Below are 27,510 nucleotides of genomic sequence, written 5' to 3'. Positions count from 1 at the left end.
CCTTTCCAGTTCCCAGTAACTTCACTCGTCTTCCAGGTAATTAAACTGGTAAATGTCCTAGGAAGCATGTATCTAAGTGATCACCGGGTGATTTCCTACACCAAAATAACGAAATAGTAAATGAGAATAAGGAAGCCTTGCATAAGCACCCTCTCATTTTGGAAGCCATGGCCCAGCCCAGCTGCAGGCTCCTAACCCACAAGGTTCAACAGATGACACAAGGTTCGATGTCTGTGTGACAGTGACTACTGCCAAGGCTGCCACTGAGGGCTATACCTCTTGAAGAGCCTTCCACCTACCTGACCACACCAAGCAGTCTAAGTTTAACCAGCACCATCATTGTTTCAGTAGGTCACACAGAGACAATAGCCAAGGCAAAGTCCTGGTGGTGTGGCAGGTTCACAGGTCAAGAAACAATCGGTCGGTCTCTGGTCACAGCAGGCGCCGAGATACTGTCCGAGGAAGGAAGTCTCTCCCTCCATGTTAACCATCCAGCTCCAACCACGCATCTGTCCCTTCCTGCTGTGTTGCTTCCTCTTATCAACGGACGTGACAACGTGGGAACCAGCCCTAATAAATGACACTTAGATGTGTGATTTGGGGTACGTGCACGGCCGGTTTTGAAAGGAGCCTGCTGGTATGCTCTGGCAGTGCAGTCAAGGCGTTTTCCTGCATTTGGACTAGATGGTTGTGTTGTGCTGGCTGCTCAGTCGTGTCCGGACTCTGCGATCCCATGGACTGTAGCTGGCCAGGCTCCTCTGTCCATGGAATTCTCCAGGCAGGAATACTGGAGTGGGTTGCCGTTCCCTTCTCCATTGGATGAGATGAGTGGTTTTCACAATGATGTGTGCACGAGCCCCAGGTCTGAGAGCAGATGGGGTTATCTGTTTTGCACTCTGGGCTTCTGACTATTGTTATTTTAAAGCAAGGGTTCCAAAGCTGGGAGGGAGGGAGGAAGAAGAAAAAAAAACCCTGAAAGCTAGACTGATCTTCCAGTGTCCACATGGGTCAACACTAGAATGACCTCAAGCAGCAGCATGGAAAGCCAGGACTTAATTCTGGTTTTAAGATGCATTTTAACCATTATTAACCTAATCCTGGATGGCTCAGCGGTAAAGAATCCTCCTGCAATGCAGGAGATGAAGGAGACACCACAGGCTCAATCCCTGGGTCAGGAAGATCCCCTGGAGGAGGGCATGGCAAATGCCATGGACAGAGGAACCTGGTAAGCTACAATCCATAGGATCACAAAGAGTCACATGACTGAACTGACACGCGCACACACAATCTAATCCTAGTTTATTCCTCGAGCATCTTCTAAAGAGAAGCAAACATAGAAACCTCCCACCTGCAGCCACTGAATGGAAGAACTGCCCCCCGCCATCCCCCTTCATGTGGCCCTGGGAAGCCACTGTTCCCACCACCACCCATCCCCGCTCGGCGACTTCCTAGCCAGGGCCCTCCCCCCGTGACCTTCAGGTATTTTTACCTTCAGCTCTGCCTACTCCAGCACAAGCTCTCCTACAACCTAGTCATTTCTGTGCTGATGCTGTGTCAGGCACGGACAGATGAAGCACTCCAGGGTGGTTTGTTATCACGGACCCAACTTGCTCTCCAACCTTCGGGGACTATAGTTTGCTTCCAGAGGGAGTGTCTCCACATCGACCCCCCTTCACCAAAGAAACACCAGATATGAATTAAGCATGGCACTGTGGCTGCCAAGGTTTTAACTCATGTGATAGCTAAACGAGAAGGGGAAAAAAAAAAAAGAACCTAATAAAGAGCTTACTTTGCACAACTAAAAAAGAACGACAACAAACCATTTAAACATGATTTATGTACATTTATGGCTTTATACAATAATAGCAAAGATTGTTCTTGTGTCTGTAAGTACATCAGCATCATCAGGCACTTTTCATTGTATTGGAGCGGGAACGCAGGATCTGCACGGGTACTAAACTCGACTGGCCAAGGGTGCGGGGTCTGTCTGCGTCTGGATGGGATGAACGTGGCCAGGCCGCCAGGCTGTCACCCCCCTCAGGGAGGAGGCCAACAGTAATGCTAGGCTGTTTTGTCTACATAAACCACACTGCGTCTTTTACTGAACGATTACTCGGTAATCATTCAGCTGGGGAGAGGGGTGGGGGTGGGGAGATTGGTAACACTTATCCAGCAGCTGAATTAAGTCCAAATCATATACTTTGGGGGAACTGTTTCCATTTTGAGTGTCTTTCTCCTCCTTCTTGGGACCTTCCATTGATTTACTGCTCACTGGGATTTTAATTTAGACTTTGTCAGTTTTTCAAAGCAGACCTTTCCAAGTAACACATCGATCACCTAAATATACTCCATACGTCTATATTACGGAAACAATACTTTATATTTAAAATATCTGAATAGCTCTATAATACAATATGCTTTTAATAACAGTACAAACCAGAGGAAATAAATCAAACAAGGCTGCATAGGTGATATCATTTGCACATTTCACAAAGCAATCATGTACAATAACTGATATACTCATTACTCCAGAAAGTCAGTATTCGTACAGAAAAAGAATTACCAGAGGTCACATAATGTTTGTTTTCAAAACCGACAAGGTGCCTTTCACTGAACTTCACTGTACCCTGGAGAGCTACCCAGGATTCCTGTTAGAATTTTAACACACACACACAAAATTTGAAGGGAAAAAAAAAAAGATATTTACACAGACTCAAGAAGAAGCAACATCTTTTTAAAAGTCACTCTATGAAGTAGTAAGATTTGAACAGTGATTTTTTTTTTTTCTTTTGTAGCTAGTTGCCTCATCAGTGAACAATGGGCCTGATGAGGCTCGGTGTGTGCTGGCCTGGGGGGCAGGAAGTGGTGGTCACAGAGGGGAACACAAGAACTGTGGCCCCAATGAGTCCGAGCGCAGGTACAGGGGGCACCGGTCAGAGGAACCAGGGTTTCTGAAACCAGACTTATTTTGGAGTGGCCAACAATGAAGATGGTTAGAGGGGTGGCTGTTTAATGAATTTTCAAAAGTGTAGAAGTCACTGTGGAAAGTAAACAATACAGCCTGCCTCCTGGAGGAAATCCATCCAGAAAACTTGTGTTCTTGTTAAACTTGGAGAAAAAACCAAGCCAGGAGAGATGCAATTCTTGGGCAAGACAAAGCCAGTGTGATGTGGGCTAGGTCCACAGAAATCAGAGCTTCCTCAAGAAGGCCAGAGGAACACTTTTGCGCACCTGTTCCTTTCCTTGTGCTGACTCTGGGCATTCCGCACGACTTGAAAACACTGATGGACTAAATGGGATGCAAAGCCAGTTAACTTGGGTCTAATCAGTTATAGATAACTGGAAAATATTACAACATAATGACCATAATTATAGTTTGGGTTGCTAAAGGGGAAAGAAACTCTCCAATTCTTAATGCAATGGCTTTCTAAATAGATTCAAAGGTATAACTTACTGCTGGCTTGTCGGTTTTCAAATTTAGTGCCCGAATTTTTAAGCAAGTGCTAGTCTCTTTGGTAGCCATCTGCAATCATGAACACCAAGCACTTTAAAAATCACTCAATTTAAAAATTCCCCCGTTCAACCTCACTTTCCACAGTGCACCAAGTAATGTGCAGGACAGAAGGGGAAGGGGGTTGAAGAGTGAGTATGGACACAATTCTCCACAAGTACAAAGCCAACACCCGCCTAGACCAGGAAGAGCACAGCGTTACGAGGCAAAACTTTTGCTGAAGTTCAACTCAAAAAGGTTAAGTTGATCAAAACCCCAGCTTGAGAAAGGAGCACTGTTTTGGAGGTGGGTCTCCCCTTCTGATCTCCAAATACTACACAGCCTCCCCCCAGGAGTACTTGAAACAAAGCACATACAGGCACTGATCAGAAGATTCAATGCCGGGCAGGGATGCCTAGTTCACAAGGACAGCAGAAGCAGATGGGATTTCTGTAAAACACATACACAAAAACAAATCAAGTTCTCAACGTGAAACGCAAAATGTCCGTAACTATACATCACTCTCGTGCCAAGGTAGGGCCAGAAATGTTGGGTGTCCAAGTACTAATTACAAGGATTTTAAGATTAGTCAGAAAACGTCACCAAGGAGCATCCCCAAGTATACAAACCAGTGAAGCATGTATAAAATTAGTACTAGTCCAGTTAGAAATACAAAAGGAAAATCACGAATGCTGCTTCAAATGTCTGGGATTCCACAAATTTACAAGCAGACTATGTAACAAAGGTAGACTCGAGTTTTAAGAAAACATTACAGTTCAGTATCTATTCCAAAAATGATCTCAAGTCCCAACAGTAACATCAAAAATCATTTATATGGAAATTAGAACCATTTAAAGTGTTTGTACAAATTTGCAAATAACAAAATAAACAAACGAAGAAGAAAAAAAAAATAGAAAAGACCTGTACAAGGCTGGAGTTTAGTCTTTTTTTTCCCCCCAAAACAGTTTTGATAAGTCCGTTAATTCAGCAGATGGACAACAGGCTACTGGTTCTCCTGTGAATTATGCGGTGCCATGAACAGATGCAGAGCTGTCCAGTGGAGCTGTAGAACGGAGAGCTTGGTTCTCTGTGATTCATCAGTTCAGCAGAACACAGGTAGTACAAAACCAAAGTTTAACTTACCAAGGACATGAGACCATCACAGTATTACAAAAAGAGTATAAACTTTCCTTGGACCAAAATGAATATTAAAAAAAAAAAAAAAGCACACAGATACAATTCTGTAGCTACGGCTTATGTACAAAAGTTGAAAGCACACCAGGATCCAAAAGTCTTTTCTGCAATTATATGGTGTAGTGAGTTTGGCACTTCATTGTAATGAATTTCCAATGGCACAGTCCTTATCTGCAGCAGCACATAACCTGCAAACACTGGGCAAACATCCTGTACAGGAAGCGTCTTCGCTGCCAAGTCTGACGAAAGGAAAAAAGAAATGCGTTTTGTGTGTGTTTTTTTTTTTAAATCAAGAAAACGAAAAGGTAGGGTGAAGGACATCTTTGGACTGCTTCTCTCAGTTCCTGCTGTCAGACAATCTGAAGTACTTTTAAGTGTAGCCTAGGAAAAAACACATACACACATACAAGCATTGAAAACAACCAAATGAAAATCAATTCAACTTAACATATTAGGATGACAGACATACTTGGGGGGGGGGGGTTGGGCTTTCTCAAACAGCTCTGAAATCATTCAATGGGAGAAAATTCCACTTTAAAAACCCCTTCAGCATTTGATTTGTATCAAATGTATTCATTTATTGAAGAGTTACTAAGAAGATGCAGCCTTCTGTCAAAAGAAACTCTTTAAAGCCATTAGAGGAAGCTTCCTTATGTTTCGGCTCAGAGGAGAATTTATAAGCTGCAAAAAGGGCAAAGAATGAATGATAAAAGATGCCTCTACAAGGGGCAGCCGACTGACATAAAAATAAAAAAGTCCCGACCCTGGAAGATACAAGGCAAGTTACTGGGCTCCTCTCTTTAAGTCCTGTTTTCAGAAGGTCTTTTGGTATCGGGGTGCTCTTACCTGCTTGCTCGCTTGCTCACTCTCAGCCTGATACCCAGCTGTGTGTTGTCGTCTTGACACTGTGTGGGAAGCTTTGGTTGGGCAAAACGTTGTCAAAGTTAAAATCCAACGTGTCTCCGTCCATGAGGTCGTTCCGAATGATGGACTCCATGTCACAGTCCAAGCGCTCGATAAACATGCCGTCCAAGTCACTGGGGAGCTTCTCCTGGTGGAGAACGCCCATCCGGCCGTAGCCATTGCAGCTGCTCACAGAGGAGTAGCCCCCCAGGGCGCTCATCTGCATGGGGTGGGCCAGAGGCACTTGTAAAGCTGTCTTCACCGGGGCCAGGCGGTTCATACCCGAGGTGTGGGGCATGGTGTTTACCGCGTGGGGCAAGGCACGCCCGTTGACTGCGGATGTCGACTGAGCGTGTCCGGGGTGGGTGTGGGAGCTGGGGGTCATCATTTTGTTGTGAGAGGCCTGGCCGCCGTAGGCCGGCATGACCGAATTGGGGCCCATCAACACGCTCTGGCCGAGCACTCGGCTGTTGGCTTGAGCCACCCCCGGATCGACTGGCGTCATGATGTCGTTGTGCGGAGGAGAGTCGGACGTCAGCAGCTCCTTCAGGAGTCCCGGCGCACAGTACTGGCTCATGCCTCCATAACTCGATTTGTTGTCCTGCAGCGTCTGCATGGGCATCTGAGGCAGGGGGCTCATGCTGGACTGGCCGTATGTATATTTTTGGTAGTTGGGGCTGGGTGAATTCAGACTGGTGTTTGGCGGTGCAAAGGAGTAGCAGGGCGTCTGCTGCATCATGGTGCCCGGGGAAGACTGGGTGGACACAGTCAATGACGTTGGTGACGAGAGAAGGTTGAGATTATCCAAAAGGTTCTCCATGTTCTCAGGGTTACTGATCTCGGACAGACTGGGCAGAGTAGAAGCCATCTTTGCGGCAGACGGCGGGTACACCATTGAGTGCACGTCCCCGTCTCCCAGGTCGTCCTGCTCCGTCATGATGGGAGAGAGCCTCCCGCTAATGGTACTAGCGTTCGAGCTGGTTCGAGGGCGAAAGGTACTCCAGTTGTCGAAGTCGTCATTGCTGTGGGAGCCGGGACTTGCGGGCCACTTGGAAAACTGCGATCCCGGGCTGTCCCCGGCACCCTCCTGGCCCGACTGCAGGGATGCTTTTTTCTTGGCAGCTCGGCCTCGGCTCTTAGCAAATTTACTGTTGTTGTCCATGGATGCGGCTCTTCTCCTGGGGGATTTCCCACTCTTGCCTCCCTCTGGATTGAGCATCCACCAGGAGCTTTTTCCAGTTCCTTCATTCTGCACGCGGATGAACTTGCTGTGCAGGGACAGATTATGACGAATTGAATTCTGTAAAGCAGAACACCACGTCAGAAATACAAATACTGCTCTGGCTGAAGACCTAATATTACACACAGACATGTCTCACATGGAAGACACGTCTCACATGGAAGACAAGTCATGTTTTCAAAGTTTACGGTACAGATCTGTACCATCACTACAAGACAGCTCCAAAGAGTAAAGTAGTACTGTATCTTAAAAACAGTATCTGTATTTTAATTTAACAAGGGGAAAAAACTAAACAGGCATTATTATAAACACTTTCTTTTACATAGCTCTATTTTCCATGGAAATTACAGGACCTGGTTTTTAAACCACTTAGATTTGCGATGCAAATACTACTCCATTAACACAGTGCTATCAAAACCCCTATCCATCCAATCATCCCCTAGAACTACTGCAAGTTCTCTGGGGATGGTACATGCGCCACTTAACACGAAGTGAGAAGTTCTGTATTATGGGGTCCACGTGATCACCAACAAGAGAGAAAGCAAGCAGATTATATCCTCAGTCAAGACTCAAAACCCTGAAAACTAGCTAAGACCTAGGTTCATTTATGTTCTTAAAGTCCATTAGGCAGATATAGGTGAATAGAAGGAAAACGAGGCGGTGCTTGTGATTTTAATTTTAGAAAGTTGAAATACCAAGGAAAAAAAGACTTAAATTCAAGTGCTGTTCACGACCCTCTCTTCCCAGCTTCTACTCGAGCCAAAAAGCTGCCCTGGGAGGGAAGGAATGGTGGAAAGGGCAGAGAGCTGGTGGCTCTGATCCACTGAGTATGGCTCCATGACTAAGTCGTGACATATACAACCCCCAGGATGGTCAGGACAGAAAAACCAACTTTGAGCCCCTGGGTAGCTCTGCTACTCACTGGCTACAAACCTTGGGAAGCTGCCTGGCCCCCACGTGCTTTATAGCCCCCTTTGCGCTGGTTCCACGGGTCCAACGAGACAAGGTATGTCAGGAGCTCAGCCAGTGTCCACCATGGTAAATGGTTGGTGGGAAGAAGGTATCAGATCCCACCTTGGCGGGAGGGCACAAGGCACCACCCTTTCTGAGCCCATTCCCCTCCTCCTAGTCACTGGGTTGTGGGTAGGAGCTAAGTGGTATTACAAACACAAACCCGCAACTCCAAACACACTGCGACAGGAGCCAAAGACAGCGCAGGCCCCAGCAGAAGCGGTGGGGCCAGGCTGTAAGGGAGGAAGCCCGAGTGCGACTCCTGTCCTGGGTAAAGCGTGAGACTGCCGGCAGCTGGACAGCCTGCTGTGGACAAGGAAGAGGGGCTCCAGGGAAGCAGGGCGCAGCCCGGCTGGCTCGGCCCCAGCGCAGGACAGGCACGCAGCAGCCTCTCTCTCTGTGCACTCAGTGCTCTCTGTCATCAGGGCCTGGAGCAGGTTCCGGGCGTCCTGGACTCCCGGAGCAGGACTGAGCGCGTGGCCCCCACACGTCTCTGGCTTCCTCTGCCAAATGGATGCCCAGCTCCGCTGAGTGAGCCCCTGGGACCCCTGAGGCCCCTTCTCCCCGACCACGAAGCGGCTCTGGCTGGATCTGTGGTCACCCAGAGATGCAGCCACAGCGCCCACATCCTCATCGCTGTGGGACTCAGATGCTTGAGTGCCAATTACTGTGCCAGAACAGAGCCTCTGCACGTGGAGCCGGCCGGGGCTCCACGCAAACCATGAGCTCACCATCTCTCTCATTTAAAGGAGATAAAAAACAAACAAAGAGAAAGAAAAAGAAAATAAAAATCTCTCTTTCTAAAAGGAGACGCAGAAGTCAGAATGGGTCCAGACAGTCAAGGCTGAGAAATCTACATTTCAAAATGCCCTCTGACCCTCTGTCCTACATTCCACGCGAGGATTGCAACACAGCAGCCCTGGGACAGCCCTTCGGCCAGGCCCAGGCGAGCGGGGTCGGTCACGGCCCTGGAAGGGGGCTTCCAGGCTGGATGCTGGGCAGGCATGTACGTGGGTGGTGGGGTGGGGCTTCTTCTGTTCCCAAGACTCTGTCCTCTTTCTTCCCGCCTATAGACCTCACCCCAAATCCAGACTGGAGCCCCTGAAAGAGGCCAGGAGCTGCATCTCCCGCATATCCTATTCCATCCCCGTCAGATTCTCCAAACCCTACGGGGAAGGTTTCACTGACACAGACACAGACACAGACAGTGCTTCCGTGCTGGCCCCCAACCTCCACACACACACATACACACACACACACACACACACACACAGTGCTTCCCTGCTGGCCCCCAACCTCCACACACACACACACACACACGGCCCCCCAGCCTCTACATTCCTCCTCAAAGAAACAGGCCTGCTCCTGGGGCAGACCTGGAACTGAGTCTGTACAGGCTGGAAGTCTGGGCATTTGCACAATATTCCATCATGACTATCTTGTTCTTTAAACACAATAGAAACACAGATAAGCTACGATGGAATCTCTGGAGGAAAGGAAGCTTGACTCCTGTCCCTGTCACATTTGGTTAATGATGAAGGGGGAAGATCTTCCTAGATAGTGGCTTCCTGGCTGTCTGTACAGCCTGGGGGGCAGGGGCTGGTGGTGGGGGACACAGCTCTATGATACATATAATTAGGTCAGATCATTTGTAACTGCAACTGGGGGACACTTCCATTAAAGATGGAATCTTTAAGAAGCTCAGGAAGAAAAAAAAAAAAGGCCAGGAAGTATTCACTAACTGGGCAAGACACACACTGGCTTACCAAAAATGGGGGAGGGGGGGCGCGCGTGGGGGTGCACACGGGGTGTAAGCAACCCCTTACTTACCAAGACTTTATGCTACATACTTTCCTAAGAGGACATTTCAGGTCACTCTTTGAGTAACAGAGCTGTCTCCTAACTTTACCAACAACTAAAAAAAATTTTTCCCCAAACAGGAAAAGGTTTGCTGTGCAGGGCTGGTTACATAAATTCCTGTTTTTCACATAGCCAGCAGGACACTAAAGAAGCTATGATAATCCAATGGGAGGAATTGGAGTGGGAGATGTTGAGTAGGTAAAGCTTGAAAAAATACATGTCTCTAGTCATGATGTTGGGCTTCCTGGTGGCTCAGACAGTAAAGAATCTGCCTGCAATGCAGGAGACCAGGGTTCGATCCCTGGGTCAGGAGACAGAGGGCGAAAGAGGAAGAGATGATTGGATGGCGTCACCGACTCAATGGACATGAGTGTGAGCACGCTCCGGGAGATAGTGAAGGACAGAGCAGGCTGGCGTGCCGCGGTCCATGGGGTTGCAAAGAGTCGGACACGACTGAGCGACTGAACAACATCAATTCATGATGTGACGTCTGCAAATCTCAGCAGGACGCAGTGGACACGGCCGAGGTGGGGCAAGCGTGGTTCCCGTGACCTGGGCAGAGAGCCACACGCAGCCAACAGGGCTCTGAGCTTCAACTGGGAACGAGTATCACGTGAGGAGAGAGGCAGGGTGTGAAGACAGAAGCGCTCGCGCACTGCAAACAGCTCACCCAGATCCCGAATGTTCGCCCGAGACCACCAGAGAGGAGGAGCCCTCAGCAACTCCCCTGCCACTAGCTGTCGTCTCCGCTGCATGTGCCCCTCGGCTGCCTGTCCCCTGACCCTCCCTCACCATCTGCGTGCCTGGCCACCCTGAGCGTCGAGGCAAGTCTATGGGGCAGCGGCACCCTGGACCCGCTGCACCCCAGCCAGGGCGCCCCGGCTTGCTCAACCTGCTCTAGTGGCTGTTTCTAGCTCACGGGTTCATTCCGTGCCCTCTGCAGACCAGATTCCACACCTCTTGAAGGGTAAGGGTTTTTTTTTTTTAATCTTATCTCAAAGCTCATAGAAGACGCCTTACACACAAGACACACTCAATGAACGGCTGTTGACCAACGTCCCAAAAATATCACAGGGAAGGTGTCATGCCATCCACTTCTTTTCTCTGTCCATTCGTGCATCGCTTCATGCCAAGTAACTTTCATTAACACTGGGGCTGATTTATGCTGGGCACAGTGAGGGACGTCAGAAGGAGCTACTCACAGAGTCTGCCTTCTGGGTGTTCTATGATCTACCTGGGGAAGGAACCAGTCCACCTAAATGGCCACTCAGGACAGGAAATGTACAAAAGACTGTCCAGGAGCCTTGATGTTTTCCTGCCAAAGGTCACCACTCCCACCCCACCCCGCCACTTCTGTCTCAGCCCGACTGTCTCTTTCTTCTGAAAGCATTTCCCAAGAACCCATCCCATTCTGCAGCTAACACACGGCCTGGTTTGCTCACCACAAGCACAACTCTGCTCTGCCTGGCTTCCTACAACCCTGTGAGTTCCAGGAGCTTGGAGACCTGGGCTGTCTTCTTGGGCACCGTACCCTCACAGCTCTACTACCGAAGCATCTACTGGATAGATGAACAGATCTTACATTTACAGGCTGTTTTCAAGATTAAATGAGATAACAGATGCCCTTAGCTCAACCGATATCAGCCGCTGTTTTGATTAGGATAATGGCTGTGTTTCAGCAACTCATGCATATTACAAACATCGGTCTCATTCTCATTATTCCTTTATAACTAGATTATTATAATAGTTAAATTATTCCTTTATAATGAGAATGAGACCATCACCTCTCAGCCACCACTCTTCACCCCAATTTCTGCTGGGCATTCTAAGACTACTCTGGTCTTTGTGTTCAACCAAAAACAAAACCAGCAACTTAAAGCTGAATACATCCTGCTCAGGATCCCCTGGGCCTTCATATTTTACACCTGGATTTTACTTTAGCGCTTACAAACCGCTTTCAATACATCATGTCTCATTCTATCCTTGGAAGAGTCCTGTAAGGCAGGTTATCATTGGCCCCATTTTGAAAATGGGAGCACTGAGACTCAAAAAAAGAATCTCCTGCAAAATGTCTCTGCGTGCACCACCACTGCCGGCTGGAAAAACCATGTTTTGGCTTCACCATCATTAAGAAGAATCACAGGAACATATTACTTAAGACTGAGGTTACCTGTGTGCATCCTTGAGGGAGCGGAAATAATTCTGTTTACAAATACTAGTTTAGAAAGCTTGTTTTCTGCCTCAACGAGTAATAAATTTACAAAATATGATTTGTTTTTAATTCTAACTGGTTACTCTTCGTGGCAGGAAACCAGAGCAGCTTAAGTGTGAATTTCAGACGTGAGTGTTGCCTCGGGGAAAGCGTGTGCAAAGAGGCTGTGGGAACCCACAAGGAGAATGGAAAGGCCCTCAGTAGGCCGCACAGCCCAGAACTGCCCATTGCCTCCACGGGAGGGTGGGTGTGAACAACAGCCGGCCAGCCAGACAAAGAGAACTTCAAACCCAGACGCTGGGACACATGACTAAATGGACTTGTTGTTCCAGAAATTCTAGAAATTCTTTCAAAAATGCGAGACAAACTAGATCTTTCCCAGAGCGTTTTATCGAATTCCTGTGAACTCTGTCCGTGTGTGCGATGCCTTCGCAGGCTCCCGGCGTGGACGTGGCTCCTCCTCCTGCTTCCTCGCTTTTTACAAATCCCTTCCTGCACTTCCAAGAGCAAAAACAAACCAAGGAGAAAGTGGGAGTAATCTCTGTTCAGCAGAGCTCCCGTCAGAGATGAGAATAAAACAACTCTGTAAAGCAATGCATGGTGCTTGCAAACAGAAGGAAACGTGACCTTTTTGCCCATCCTTTTTTACAGGTGATGGTGACAGACTTATGTTACCAATCGAAGCATGTACATTCAATTTTGGAAAGTGCTGTAATGGTAGATCTGCTGTGGAGGGCTTGATCTACTACACGTGTTCACGTTAGGCTCCGGCACCCAGCTCTTCTTCTGGAAAGCTGGTTTCACCTCCCCGAAACCTGCCCTCCTTGCCTGCAATCAGTGGCCCCCAGTCTGCACTAGGATTCGTGCTTCCCCAGGAACCTTTGTGGACAGAGGCCTCACAGCCTCATTAAACTTGTGAGCCGGAAAGTCCTGGGAAGGTCACCTGTCCTCACACCCTTATTTTGTATTAGGGAAAATAGAGTTCGGAAAGATTAAAATGCAGATGGAAAGCTCATTTACAAAAGGCAGGAACCACGTGGTGCAGAAGCCCTAGACGAACTGTAAAATCAGAGTCAAGGGCATGCAATGGCCCTCCCCTAGACCAAACCAATCTCAGCTGCACATTCTCCAAAGGCTATAGGTGCACATTTAGCTCCAAAAGCAGCTTTATCTCTGACTCAAATCACTTCAAAGGAAGGAAAATATGACTACATTACATCAGCTTCTACTAAAAAAAAAAGCATATGGCAGACTATGCTCTCATGTGAAACAGAACCAAAAAGGCAAATGTAACATCTCAGAAGTTTCAGGTTTTCGGGGGCAGTGGGGAGGCGGAGTCCAAGGTCGGACGGTGGGCTCCAGGTCTCCCCACGTCCTGACACCCGTGACACAGCAGCGCCATGACACAGGGTCACTGGGGACGGAACGGCACCCTCTCCACGGAGAGTGCTCAAAGAGTCACCTGGCACAAAGCGGGGAAATGAAGGTTGGCTATTTTGTGATAGGAAGTAAAGGGATGTGTAAACAGGAATTTTTTTGGCCATCATGAATGGTTACAACTTGATTAAAAACCATTCATCACAGACTTCCTGTTCAACAAGGCAGCCAGCCTTCCTGAGGCTGTTTCCATGTCCTTGCAACCGAGCTGCGACCCTTCTTTGACAGAGAAATTGTTCTCGCCCCTTAAGAGGACTTTAAAGATAGAGATCTGGATCGTTTAACTAGTGTGCTCGCTCAGCTTTGGGGGTGATCCCTGTCAGAACCTGTGTCGTCTGCGAGGTTGTTCAAGGAGAGAGGCGCGCACACTGCTGGCTGATGAACAGCTTGTATTCGGGATGGCAAATAGGAGAGGGGAACTTGCTTCCTCGTCTCTTCCCACACTGGCCAAGAGGAAGCCTTGCAACAGAGAACCAGGCGATGCTCCACAACTGGCCTGATCCTTAATAAGCTTGTATTCGCCAGAAGCCTCAGTGTTTCAGGGCAAATCTTCAGCCACTAACATCAGATATTGAGGACTTAAGGAAAAATCTTCAGGATGGAACAGAAATTTTACTTGATGATATTAAAACTATGCCAAGCTTTGGCTCCTCCGAAGGTCGTAAATGAAAAGAAGCACAGTGTTTCCCCGTGCTGTGCCCTAGAGGCAAACTGTGTGTCAGAAAGCTGTATTTCATGAAAGGAAGGGCACAGCCCTTGATTTTCAGGATGTGAAGACCCATGCCACGCCATGTCCTGTGTTCTACACACAAGCAGAAACTACGAACTCCAAGAGGCAAAGCCCCAACATTCCAGGTGAGCTCGGAGCCTCAGAGGCAGGCACCTCCCTCTGTTCCAGATGCCGAGGCATGCACCTGAACCCCTGGTCCAGGTACAGTCTCCCCAAGAGCGGCTGACGTGGAGCCCTGCTTAAGCAAAGCCTGGAAAACAGAAACCACCTCCCACAGTCACACGCTTGGGCTGGAGGTTGCCATGGGAGCCAACAAGGCCAACTCTCAGGTGAACGTCATCACCCCTGGCTAACAAGGTCCCAGGGGTGGATATACAGAGACTCAATTTCATTTAGCTAAAACTCTCTTAAATACCTCAAAAAGGGGGATGGGGGTGGGGAGAGGATGTGTCGGCTACTAAGGATTTCAAAGTAGAGCTGGTTTCTCCTGGGATTAATTTAGTTCTAGTGCAGCAAGCAGGCAGCCCCGGCCCTTTAACCCACTCACTGCTTCCCCAGGGAGGCACAGGGGCCGGAGGGCACTGCCAAGTCCATGGCGGGGAACCACCACTCCCCACTTTGCCTGTCGGCTGACCAGAAGGACCCCTTCCTTTCTGAAAGGTCTTTTTAGTTAACTGCCCAGAATAGGGATTTTTTTTTTTTGCTGCTTTTGCCTAATGACTGTTTCAAACACATAAGGCCCTACCAGAACAGAATATTAAGAGGAAACTCATTTGTTGAAGCGATTTTTCCATTTGCCTAATGAAAGTCTTTGTCTATTTTATAGGCCATACCATTTATCGAATCTGCAATGGCTTTATAAACACGCTGCTTTACAAATGCAATTAACTACCTTACATATTTGGCTACCAGAATGAGCCAAAACAAAATAAAAACCAAAAAACAAAGAATACGTTAGGATTTACTTTCTTCTGGTGAGGAATTTAAATCGGGCATACAGTGAAACCTCATATAGCATGAGTTTGATCCATCTTAAGTTCTTCTAAACAGAACTAAGTGAATCTCAAAGTATTTGGTCAAAGTTAGTGATGAGCCCATTAAACCTGTTCATGTTAAGTAAATGTTTATCCAAGGTGTGCACCTAAACTGCTTACAAGAACCAACAAAAAGCTTTACGAATGTAAAGGCGATGTTGAAACTTGGGACAGATTAGAATCTGCAGGATAATATCCCACAGATAGGATGTACTGTCTTCAATTGCCTTTTACCCTAAATATGTTAATATGTTCACTGTCTACAAAATGCTAGGAAAAGATGAATCCACTGAATGCATAATCTACTTACGAAGAGCTGGTACACACAGTAAACAGAATTACAAAGTACAAAATCTAGGTTTATATGGATTTTTTTTTCCTATTTTGGAACTCAAATATGATAAATCTATTTGAGTTAATAGATAATCTAGATAAATAGATAATCTAGATAAATCTATAAAATAGATAAATCTGATAAATCTGAGTTAATAGATAATCTAGATAAATAGATAATCTAGATAAATCTATAAAAATAGATAAATCTAGATTGCAAAATGAACAGCAAGTTGCAATAAAATATGCCACTCTGAACCACACATTATTTGCAATGGAGCTATACAGAACCTTGAAACCAGCTTTCGGGCCATCATTCTGGCTAAGGAATAAAGCAACAATGATTTCTTAAGTACACATTGTTGTGGGGCCACCCCAAAAAAATTCTTCAGAGCTTGTCCCAACTCAAATAGTTACAAATATTCACTGACTGACCCAATACGAGCAAAAACACTGGACCCATTTACTTTAAGATAAAGCAAAATTCCACCCACCATGGGAGACTGGGCTAGCCAGAGCAGTCCCCACACCCTGCAGACGGCAGGGATCCACCTCGGTGAACAGATCACAGCCCTACTCCCCACACCTTCCTTCCTTCCAAACAACAAAGGCTTCGTCAGCACCAGCAGGACCCATGCCAGTTCAGAGACCCCAAGCTGCTGCTGCTGCTAGGTCACGTCAGTAGTATCCGACTCTGTGCGACCCCATAGAGAGCAGCCCACCAGGCTCCCCCATCCCTGGGATTCTCCAGGCAAGAATACTGGAGTGGGCTGCCATTTCCTTCTCCAATGCATGCATTCATGCAAAGTTGCTTCAGTTGTCTCCAACTCTGTGCGATCCTATGGACAGCAGCCCACCAGGCTCCTCCGTCCACAGGATTCTGTAGGCAAGAATACCGGAGTGGGCTGCCATTTCCTTCTCCAAGAGACCCCAAGAGAACCCCCAAAACACATCAGAAATGTAGCTTTCCATTAAGTTACCTAAGTGCCTACATATACGGGTCCCTCGGGGCCTTTCATAATGTGTCCACCCCCAAAGCCGCACCTTCTCACCAGCACAGCTTGTCCGTGCATGAGGCTCGCGCCCAACCTGAGCAGCATCTGTCCGAGGTGCTCCTGCCGCAACACGGTGCCGCTCTTGTCTGTCACCTATGCTGTGAACAGCATTTTCACATCGGAAAACTGTGCATCAACTGAACAGAGAAGGAGCCCCAGAAGCGGTCCCCTCACTCTGCACAGTCACTGACACTCCACCCGAAGTAACACATTTATTAAGGGATGCCTACAAGGACCTGCAGCCTAAGTCAGGCCTCAGGTCAAGATTAAGGCCAGCTCTCGGAGAATGTGCTTCACCAAGACCTTCCTGGGCTCAGGGGGCTGGAAGGCTCCAAATTGAGTCTGCCCTGGAACCTGATTTAGATGACCTGGGGACATCCTACTAGGACTTCTGTGGATTCCATTATTTTTGAGCTTAGCCTGAGTTAGACTGGTCCATATTCCAGAGAGAAGAGAGAAAGAAAGTCAAGTAGGACAAAGTGAAGTGAAAAGTGAAAGTCGCTCGGTCGTGTACGACTCTTTGCGACCCCAAGGACTCTCCATTGGGTTCCAGAGAGTTGAACACCACTGAGCAAGTGAACTGAACTGGACTATACAGTCCATGGAATTCTCCAGGCCAGAATACTGGAGTGGGTAGCCTTTCCCTTCTCCAGGGGATCTCAACCCAGGGATCAAAGCCAGGTCTCCTGCATCACAGGCGGATTCTTTACCAGCTGAACCACAAGGGAAACCCAAGTAGAACAAAAAGGATCCCCAGCTGAGTGATTGCAAACCTTGCCCATCTGGAAAGCTCTCCTTGTACTAAACCTTTTACTCTCACACTGCAGTTTGAACTCATAACCTCTTTAGAAACATGAATGACAAAGTCAAGAGTCAAGAATTAAAAGCATAAGACTATGTTTACAAACCTCCAAAGACAAAACCTCACAGCTACTTCTGAATATCATTTTTAGGAGGTGTTGATCTCTTCAACTGCCCTGGCTTCACATATGCATTGTTTTGCGTTGAGAAAGCAAGGAGAGAATTTTGTACAGTTAAGCTCTATCTTAAATACTAGAGGGAAATGGACAAAGGAAGAATGAATAAATGATTATATGAACTCACTTTCTTAAGGTGAGTCAAACCAATGGAGAATGAGAACTTCTCGCCCGAGCCCAAAGTCTGTGGTGGTACACCTTAAACTCCTCTTTGGAACTTTAGTGCTCAGTTTTCAATTTTATCACTTTGAATTTTGCCCAGAACGAACTGTGAATAGCAAGCACTGTGGCTGGAATCTTGCACAGGGCACAAAAGTTTTGTATCTCTTCTGAGCTACTGAATTCAAGTTCACTCTGAACCACTGCTACAATTCACCACAGTATGTTAGTACATTCGGGGTGCCTTTCCTCCACTTTGTTAAAACTATGCATTTGCCAAAATGCTTCAGTATTAGGATCTTCGCAGAAGAGTAAAGGTTTATACTCATGTCCAAGTTAGGCCATTTCTTCTGCATATGAATCTGAGCCAGGTAGGTGACGCCCTTTACTTTACCATCATATAACCCAAAGAAGCATGGTGAAAAGGTAGTGACAGCACATTGGGAAAACACAATATTTATTATTAAAAATGTGAAAGATGCTAAAAATTTCAATTTCTAGAAATCTTTGATCATCTAAAACAAAAGCAAGATTTTCTGGATTTTGTTGGGCCCATTATTAGACACTTAAACTATGAGCAGTGAGATAAGTCTAATTTCAACTCCTCTCACTTTGTTCTAAACAACAGGTTAGTGTCTTTGATATTAGTTTATTTCCTTTCTATTTTTTTAAACTACTTGGAAAACTAATTGAGACAAATTCTGAAAACCCAGTTAAGACTGTTAGAGAGATTAGAATTTTAAGCAGGTGAACTAAGTTTGAAACACTCACTCTTCACTGCACCTCTAACCCCAAAGGTAAGAAGCTTTGTATTTTAACCATTTTGAAAGTCCATGATACATTTCTATCAAACAGTTAATGAAGATAGGCGCCAATACATTGGGCAACTATTTTGGTCCTCGAAGTAGCCATAAATTAAGCAGGAGTAGCATGAAATTTTAGAACAAAATATTTTCTTTACAAGAGTCTTCAAGGTTGGGTTATCTGTGTTTTTATTTAATTACACAGACACCCGACTGTTTCAAAAGGACCACAAGGCCAGTCAGGGCTGGAGCAGGACGTGTCCGGTCAGCTCTGCCCTAGTGGATACCAGGGCCGTTTTGCTCTTGGAGGGATGGAGGGGGCCAGGGTACCATGGATATCACAGGACCCAAATCAGTCATTTTTATTGCGAATACAAATGGAGGATAAACTCTAACTTTCATTTTTATCATTTAAAACTCCATCCAAAATTTATCAAGAAATCAAACAAAGCTTGGTTGAAGTGGGTCTACTGCAAACTATTTAAATCCAGACCACCTCAGAAATTAACATTTCCATTTCCATATCAGTAACATAAATCAGGGTCTTCTACAATGTCATTTCCATTCAACAAGTATTTATTGGGCCTCTACTGTATACTAGGTACATGGAAAAGCAAAGTAACACATGCCTCCCAGGCTGACAAACGATAGGAGGCACACGCTCGAAACAAGGAAGGAAAGACCCTGACCTGGAAGTGGGGCGTGAAGAAAGGCGAGAGTCAGACCTCTGGATGAAGGAGAAGGGGTTCTCGATGTGAGTGCAGAAACAAATAGAAGGTGATGGGCATACTGTGTAACAGCCTCCCAGATGGCTCAGTGGTAAAGAATCTGCCTGCCAATGCAGGAGACAGGAGTTCAACCCTGGTTTGGGAAGATCCCCTGGACAAGGAAATGGCAACCCACTCTATTCTTGCCTGGAGAATCCCATGGACAGAGGCGCCTGGCGGGCTGCAGCCCGTGGGGTCGCAAGAGTTGGACATGACTGAGCAACTAAACCAGCACCACACACTACAGAACGAGCTCTAAAACCCGAGAAACCTGGATTCAAATCCAAACCTGAACACTCCTGGGCAAGTGACTTACAACCTAACAAAAGTTTTACCTTACTGAATCACAGTACTAAAATGCTCAGTGCGTAGACAAGTTTGTGAAAAGCACTAAAAATGTGTTTGGAAGAGAAAGAAGGGGTAAATGTGGCCGTATTTGAGTTCAGACGCCAAAAGAGGGGGAAACAAGATGGGAGGGGACTTGTATTAATAAAAACGAGCTAGGAGCCTGTGTTTCATCCCACATGCAATGCTCAGGAGATCAAGTGAAAAATCGGAATAAAGTTATGACATGAAACCTAGAGGAACGAGCCAACCTGTCTTCCCACGAAACGGCAGAAGAGGAGACTGTGTCCCCGCTTGAAAAGCAGATATTAATATTTTTGATTATCCAAAAACTTAAGAATGTGAGGGTGTCTGTATTTTTATGTGCACACAAATGCTTGCTGATTAGCAAAAGTATCTCGGGAAGGTGCTGTCTTTGTGTGGTTCTTCCTCACCTGGAAAACTGTCCTTGGTTCAGATCACCAAGGTTCAGATCACCCCAACCTCACCACAACCGGAGGTGGCTGACCGGAGGTGGCTGCAGCTTGTGTGGAAAGGCTGAGAAGCATCATCTCGAGGACTCCATGCATCTTTCTCTCTAAAGCTGCTGCTGGGCTTTTTTTTTCTCATGATTCTAACGCTGCTTGGTGGTTCTAAGACTCATGGCATGATCTCAGAAATATGACTGATTTTTTTTTCATAGTCAGAGAAGGGCAGGATACTGGAGCTGGGACCATTTGTTTTGAAAACAAATTCTAAAAGTCGTGAAGTCTGCTGTGTTTTCATATTTTTATCCATCGTTCACAACATTTGGCATATGAACGGCGTTCTTACTCTTTGAGAGGTTTATTTTTGTTTCTTGAGGTCATTGTCTAGGCTCAACCATAACATCTTTCAGGGTGTTTTGAAAGGCTAAAGGGAAATTAAAGGAAATAATGCCCTACAATGTAACCATGGACCGTTCAACATAAACAGGGATAAAGTTGCTACAGATCACTCAGCTATTCAGTACCCTGGTGGGTGCATGTGAGATCCAGGGCCAAGACCAACCCGTGGCTGGACGGCAGTGGTGTGAGGATAAACAGATGGCGTTTTCCCCCCAAACACACTCCCTCCACCACACATCACACATCACCTCCATTACCGTGGAGCACACACCACCACCCCCAACCCACACACACACGAAAAAGGTCTAAATCTTGGCAACTTAATGTTCAATGGCGAACTATCCAGTCAGAATTTGATTATACAAGTACATGATTCTGGATAAAAACCCTACCCTCAGCAGAGTCCACCCTTTCTTCTTCCACAGCCCAGGGGCCCTGGCCTCCGTCTGCTTCCCTTGCTCTCTGCCGCTGAGGAACACTTGCTGAGAAACACCACACCTTTCGTTATTAACGTCCCATCTATTTCACGGCACTTTCTCCCAACCGTGGCTCCCTGTGGGATCATTTTATTCTCCCCATGAAAACAAACAGAACCAAACTAAGCACTTCCACCGATTCAGAGTTTCTATCTTTTGGATTTTAAAATACTTTATGTGAACTTTCCATCTACATTCAACTCCTGAAACAGCTTAGCTGAGGTGAGGATGAAAACAGGAAGAAAGAAACTAAGACAGAAAGAAAGAGACCCAGAGAAAGCAGGGAAGGAGGGTAGCAGGGTGGGGAGAAGAAGGGGGCAGGGGGAGAGAGACGGACGAAGGAAGGAAGGAAAGAACATCGAGTATACTGCCCAAGGATCAGGTCTCAGAAGGTGGACTTGCTTCCTTAGTTTGAGATTTCGGTGCAAAATATTAAATCATTCCTGCCTGGCTGGAACAATGTCTCTCAAAACAGAAGAGTTCTGCTAAGAAGCTCTGCTTCTCCCAAAGCAGAGGGCTGACTGATAGGTGAGAAGGACGCGGAATCTGCCACTCGCACCTCCACCATGCTCCCCACACCCGCCCCCGCCACAAACGAGCAATCTCCAGAGAGCAACAGAAAGCGGCCAAGGCGAATACTGGATATTAAGGACGAGCTGGGGGAGGGATGCTGACACACAGGGCCTCCCTCGGGGAACGGGCCTGGTCCAACACCTGCCAAAAGGCAGCGGCACGCTGCTCTGGGTCCAGGTTTCTGCAGCCCGTCCTTGCCAAACAGAACAGCTGTCACCCAGGCTACAGTTTATGAATCTTTACCTAACAACCCTGACACGAGGGCCTGGGGCGCTGATCCTGGTTGCGTTATGGTTCAAGTCCTGCTCCACACAGCTCCAGCTGAACTGCTGACAGTGACAAGGTGACAGACAGGACTCCCCACGACCAGCCTCTACCCCACCCCCACCCCCAGGGGAGATGCTCTATTCCTCCAGCTCTCCAAAGGTGAGGTGTCCCTCTCCCCACAGAGGTCGCCTGGAGCACTTCCAGAGTAAACACTGGACAGAGCAGCACGTTCTGGCCAAGCAGAGCGTCTCCAACGTCTGAGCCAAAGCAAGGACTCCTCAACTTACACTGGACTCCCAACTGTAGGGTTTTTAGAGCCTTTAATATGCTAACTTCATGTTCATACACGAAAGCAACACAAAGCAAAACGCAACAGCCTTCATTAACGCGGACCTTTTGTTTGTTTTGTGGGTGTGATCACGTGCACCCGCCACGTCTCTGACACTTCCTGACAGACCATGCTGTGAAACCAATGTTTAGCGGCAGGCACACACTTTGGGAAACGCTAGTCGACTGGCAAGACAGTGGTCAAGGGAGTGAAGGTCTGGCTCTAACTCTGTATAGACGACTCTGGACAAATTTCATCTCCTGTGTCTCTCCGCTTTGTCCTAACTCCAGAGAGGAGCTGAGCCGGGTACAGCGTCTTCAGGAAGCACACAGAGGGTACTGTGCACTTGTGAGGTCTCAGGATCATGCCCAGGGTGGAAGGGCAGGCCATCCGAAAGCTGCTGAGCTGCCTCCCAAAGAGCATAGCTGTCCCAGGCGCCCCGGGAAGCCCGGGTGCTCGCTGAAGCCTCCCTCTCTGAACGATGCAGGAGACACAGACTCCCCTGAGCAGGCCAGGAGACTCAAGACTGCGGGTCCCGCACAGACTCTCGCCCACGACCTCACAGTAAGAGCCAACATCTTCAATAATACACAAGGCAGACTTACGAAGGGGCCAGAATGAGCCCACTCTAATTTCAATTCCAAATCCCTCCCACCCCTCCTGAATGCTTCTGTGGGAGGAAGGAAGGCAAACACCAGGTACAGGAGGAGGAAGAAGGGGAGGAGATGACAGGAGGAGAGCATGATAGGCCGATTGTTCAGAAGACAGGGGAATGGAAAAAATGATTTGATTCCTAAGAAGTCTCCTACGTCAGGAAAACATACCCCAGCCCTGGCCGTGACACTATACTGGGTAAGAACCATGATGTGAGCAGGGAGCCAGTTTCCAGGGTCATGGAAACACAGTCCGGAGGAGAGGGAGCTGCACACCTGCTCGCCTAGTTAGTACAAGGCGTTAGCAGAACTACTGCAGAACTAGCCTGGGCAGAAGCAGCAGCCAGGATTGGAGGGCTCATTTACATACATTTGACGAATGCCAACGATCATGTCCCTGAGACCTCCAGTGCGTATCAATGTACAGCAGCTAGTATCAACGGTGATCTTCACTGCCCGTTACATGGAATCTGTATGGTCAACTATTTCTTCTACAAGACAATCTCAACGAACATAATGATGTCTCTCAGTGGTGAAGGCAATGGGGATCTTTACTTTCTAGTTGTACATTGTCTTTTTGCTGTTGTTAAAAGAAAGAGCACATGTAACTTTCAAAATCAGAATAAAGCTACTTCCTCTGGGGGGCAAGACCAAAAAAACTCTGCCTGTTCCTCTTTCATTTGTTCATTCAAAAAAACTGATTTCATATCAAGTGTCAAGACCTGTATCATACCACACACACACACAAATATTTTCATAGTCAAATAAAGTGAAGTTCACAAACTATATCCTGGGATTTTTTATTTTTTCAGGAAACAATAGTTCTTTCCTTAAGCAGGAAGTAGAAAAAAACAAGTTCTATAACAAAACCAGTCAAATATGGTGGCTGGGCCAAAGAACCTGAGCCTGCTGTCATACAAACCAGATTCTAACAAGCCAGTCCTAGCACTGAGTGAACACGTGACCTTGGATGAGTCACTTCAGCTCTCCATGCTTCTTTAATCACCTCATCTGCAAAATGGGGACAGCAGCTGCCACTTCAAAAGACTTTTCATAGGAATTAAAATGAGATAATCACACAAAGCACTTAACAAACACAAAATGTCAAGCAAACGTCGAGCCGCTGAACAGAGGCAAGGCAAACCTCAAGTCACCACCCTGCACAAACTCAAAGAAAACCGAGCACTGGTGCGTTTTTTTAGGCAAAACACATCCCTGGGCACTGGGTCTTAATGTTGATCCAACCATTACTAGCAGCAGCAACAAAAGACGCTGTCACTTGGAGGTGAAAGTCATCCAGGGTATGATCAAGCAAAGTCAGAAGCTCAAAGACACTTCAAGCTGCCAAACTACTCCTTAGCCCTTGTCCACACACAGACACGATGGCTCAGATGGTCAAGAATCTGTCTATAATGCAGGAGACCTAGGTTCGATCTCTGAACTGGGAAATTCCTCTGGAGAAGGGCATGGCAACCCACTCCAGGATTCCTGCCTGGAGAATTCCACAGATAGAAGAGCCTGGCGGGCTACAGTCCACGGGGTTGCAAAGAGTGACTAACACTTTCACTTTTACACATAGACACACCAGGCTAATGTAGTTGGCGAGACATGGGCACCAACATTCTGAAACCCAGCAGGAGAGGGTGCTGGAAGAAATACGAAAATAAAATAAAATCAAGTGCTTGGGCATGTCCTCAGAGAATACAGAAAGGCATTTGGGCTTTTCCAGAGTATAAGAGGTGTCTGGAGTGGACAGAGCACCACAGAACATCTCTGCTATGTTTTGTGACCCCCTTCCTCCATCATGGATAAATCCGGAGGAGAAACTGCTTGGAGGCATTTAAAAAAAAATAGTGAACAAAAATAGAGTCCAACATCCCTCACACTTGTTGCTAAAACACATTCCTTCACCTTGGAAAGACAGTCAAGAAAACTTGTGGAGAGCTGTCCTCATACAATTGTACAAATTGTGTTTAAATTGGGAAGCCAGCTGCTCCTTGATCAGTCATCCTTTTTATCATCAACAGAACTTTAATTAGCCCCCATCTGCTTCCTGTTTTATACCACAAATTTTAACTTTCACCTGTCTGGAGCCAAACTGTAGTTAACTACACCCATAGTAAATAAAAACACTGAACTTTTCATACAACACACAATTAATTTTCATTAAGTTGATACTGGGCTATTCAAAATAGTGCCTGATTCAAGTCAACTATTTTCCCATAAATGACAAAGTTCTATACTAAAAATTCAACAGAAACTCTCTCCCACCCACATCTTCTTGCATTTTTTCCATTAAGAAGGTTTTCAAGCTGTCTGGCTTCAATTTCCTGATTTTACTGTTAAGTATGGGGCCATGTCAGGTCATGTAGTAACAATGGCTCAATCTCACACACACAATGCTGACTTAAAAAAAAAAAAAAAGTTGCAGAATGATACCTACATTGACAACATTTATATAAATGTAAAGGGGGGGGGAGGGGTGACTATATAGGATTTATGGGCCCTCATACATCAGCCCAGCCAGGGGACAGGCTTCTCTAAGAAAGCCAAGAGCCCACCTCTGAAGCAGTAGCCGCCTCTGGGGAGACAGGAAGGCACGGAGCAAGGTAGGTGGCATCTGTTAAAACCGCGCGGTGGCATGAGCACTGCTGCTGTTTAGTCGCTCGGTTGTGTCCAGCTCTCTTGCAGCCCCATGAGCTGCAGCCTGCCAGGCTTCTTTGCCCATGGGATTTCCTGGGCAGGAACACCGGCCACACTAGCCTCTGTGTACTTCTAGATGCTGGGACTATTTCATACAGTTGTAAGCCAAAGCCAGAGGGAGGGAGCTGCAGTCAGTAAGCGAAGGTGAGCCGGTGCCCTATGCCTTCTGACCCCACTTGAGAGCTAGGATGGCACTGGACACAGCTTGAAAAAGCTCCCCCAGATTCTCATGCCCTCACCCTTTGGAAAGGCCGAGTAACAGTCCACATGCCTCAAGGGCAGGCACCCCACTCACTCATCTCGAAACTGCCAGTGCTTACCTACCCAGTCAGGACCCGAGATGTATTATCTGAGTCAATCAATAGACAGCACAAGAGGATTTCTGTGCTGCTATTTCCTAGCCCAATAACCAAGCACATCAAGCCAATTTACCTTTCTTGAAGGAGTCTGAAAAGATGATGAATGGTTACCACTCCAGACTAATGACTGCCGACTTCTAGGAAGCATGTTGGAAACTGAAGCCCTAAAGCCCGTGGCTCAGAGGTTGGGATTCAGCAAGTTCAGAGTGGGGCCCAGGGCTCTGTATTTTAAAAAGTCCTAGTACTGGGACTTCCCTGGCAGTCCACTGGTTAAGACTTCACCTTCTTACGCAAGGGGTGTGGACTGGATCCCTGGTTGGGGAGCTAAGATCCCACATGCCTCATGGCCAAAAAGCCCCCCATAAAACAGAAGCAATACTGTAACAAACTCAATAATGACTTTTAAAACAGTCCACATCAAAAAAAATCTTTAAAAAAATTTAAAAAGTTATAATACTGAGCGTCACAAAGTTTGAGAACACTTGGACTAGCTTCATGTCCAACATTCCTTCTTTCAGTTCTAATATTCTAAGAAAATAACTCAACTGTGTCATTCCAAGAGATTCTGATTCAACAGGATGAAAAAGTGAAGCCCCAGAATATTTTTAACAAGCATCTCATCTGACAGCCAAGTCTGAGAAACACAGTGTTAGTGGTACTTTGCAGTCACTAACACCAAATAATATAAGGCAACTTACGGTATGATGTTATTTCATAGATAAGTATAAAAAGGATGATTAAAAATATAATTATATGGTTATGGATAAAAGCCACTGTGTTCTAAGATCAAATTTTAAATCATCGTTTTTTTTTCAGAAAGAAAAACAGAAGCATCGTTAGTGAATGAGGACGTGTCAACCTCACCTTTCAATTTCCTGGAATTTTCCTCCCCCACTTTCCTCTTTAATATATAGTATTTCCTTTGGACACACACACAGCCAGCTTCACAATGGAGTCTTTACAAGATCACGGCTGCAGATACCAACAGGCCAGCCAGCGACTCTGTGGGAGGGACCCTACTGCAGCCTGATTGCCCCCGCTTCCAAGGTTTCTGCTCTGGCCGAGAAAGGATAATCACTTCTTATCAAACACTGATAGCACCTAAAATTCCTTCTCCTTTCTGACACGCCATCTGACTCCAGGGTGGGGGCAGACATCACATCTGCTCGGGAAATCACCAGTGGAATGTACTTTCATGGGAGCAAAGGTTCTGGCTCACAGCTGACCACAGGTCAGGAGAACCTCAAATTACTGCAGAAGAAAAGGAGCTGAAACCCCATCCAGCAAAGTGGATGCAAGCAGCCGCCAGTTTTCAAGGGCTGAAAGCAAAATCTAGATGACCAAGATAGCCAGAAAAGTTCAACGTTATCCTGGCTAGGATGTCACATGGACTCACTTGGCATCAAACATGTAATTTAGCACATGCTTTTAATAAGTTCATGTGTAAGATAAAACCAATCCAAAAAGGGGCTGTGTGCCCAAGGGAAGTGTGGGCCCCCTCCTCCCGGTCCACGACCAAAAGCCATGTCTTCCATATACAGAGACATCCACTTCCCCCTCTAACTCCAAGGTGACTTCAACATGAAGGTCTTTTAAGAATAAATGTGGAAAGGCCCTCAAAAATCTGGATCACAATCCACAAAGTAGTGAAACCAATCTAGAGGGTGAAGGCGAGCGATTTTTTTTAATTAACACAATAGAAAGCTTTTTTATTTTGTAGAACTCTTGTGTCACA

The 27,510-nt window shown here is 46.6% G+C and overlaps 1 protein-coding gene across 2 annotated transcripts in view; it reads right to left on the bottom strand.

Annotated features, from left to right (window-relative positions):
- Nucleotides 1-1,817: 1,817 nt before the first annotated feature.
- Nucleotides 1,818-27,510, bottom strand: part of FOXO1 (forkhead box O1) — a 94,082-nt gene continuing 68,389 nt past the window's right edge. For both annotated transcript variants that reach the window (XM_086329265.1, XM_086329266.1), the window contains exons 2-3: nucleotides 5,531-6,887; nucleotides 1,818-5,065 (exon numbers count right to left, since the gene is read on the bottom strand). In XM_086329265.1, coding sequence (XP_086185391.1) covers nucleotides 5,553-6,887 — 1,335 coding nt within the window. In that variant the 3' untranslated portion in view covers nucleotides 1,818-5,065; nucleotides 5,531-5,552. The remainder of the gene's footprint in view (nucleotides 5,066-5,530; nucleotides 6,888-27,510) is intronic.

The sequence above is a fragment of the Bos grunniens genome, chromosome 12 (genome assembly GCF_055505025.1).
Source record: "Bos grunniens cultivar Pamir isolate PY7600 chromosome 12, Bosgru_T2T1.0, whole genome shotgun sequence".
Classification (NCBI taxonomy): domain Eukaryota; kingdom Metazoa; phylum Chordata; class Mammalia; order Artiodactyla; family Bovidae; genus Bos; species Bos grunniens.
This window is presented reverse-complemented; position numbering and strand designations above follow the sequence as displayed.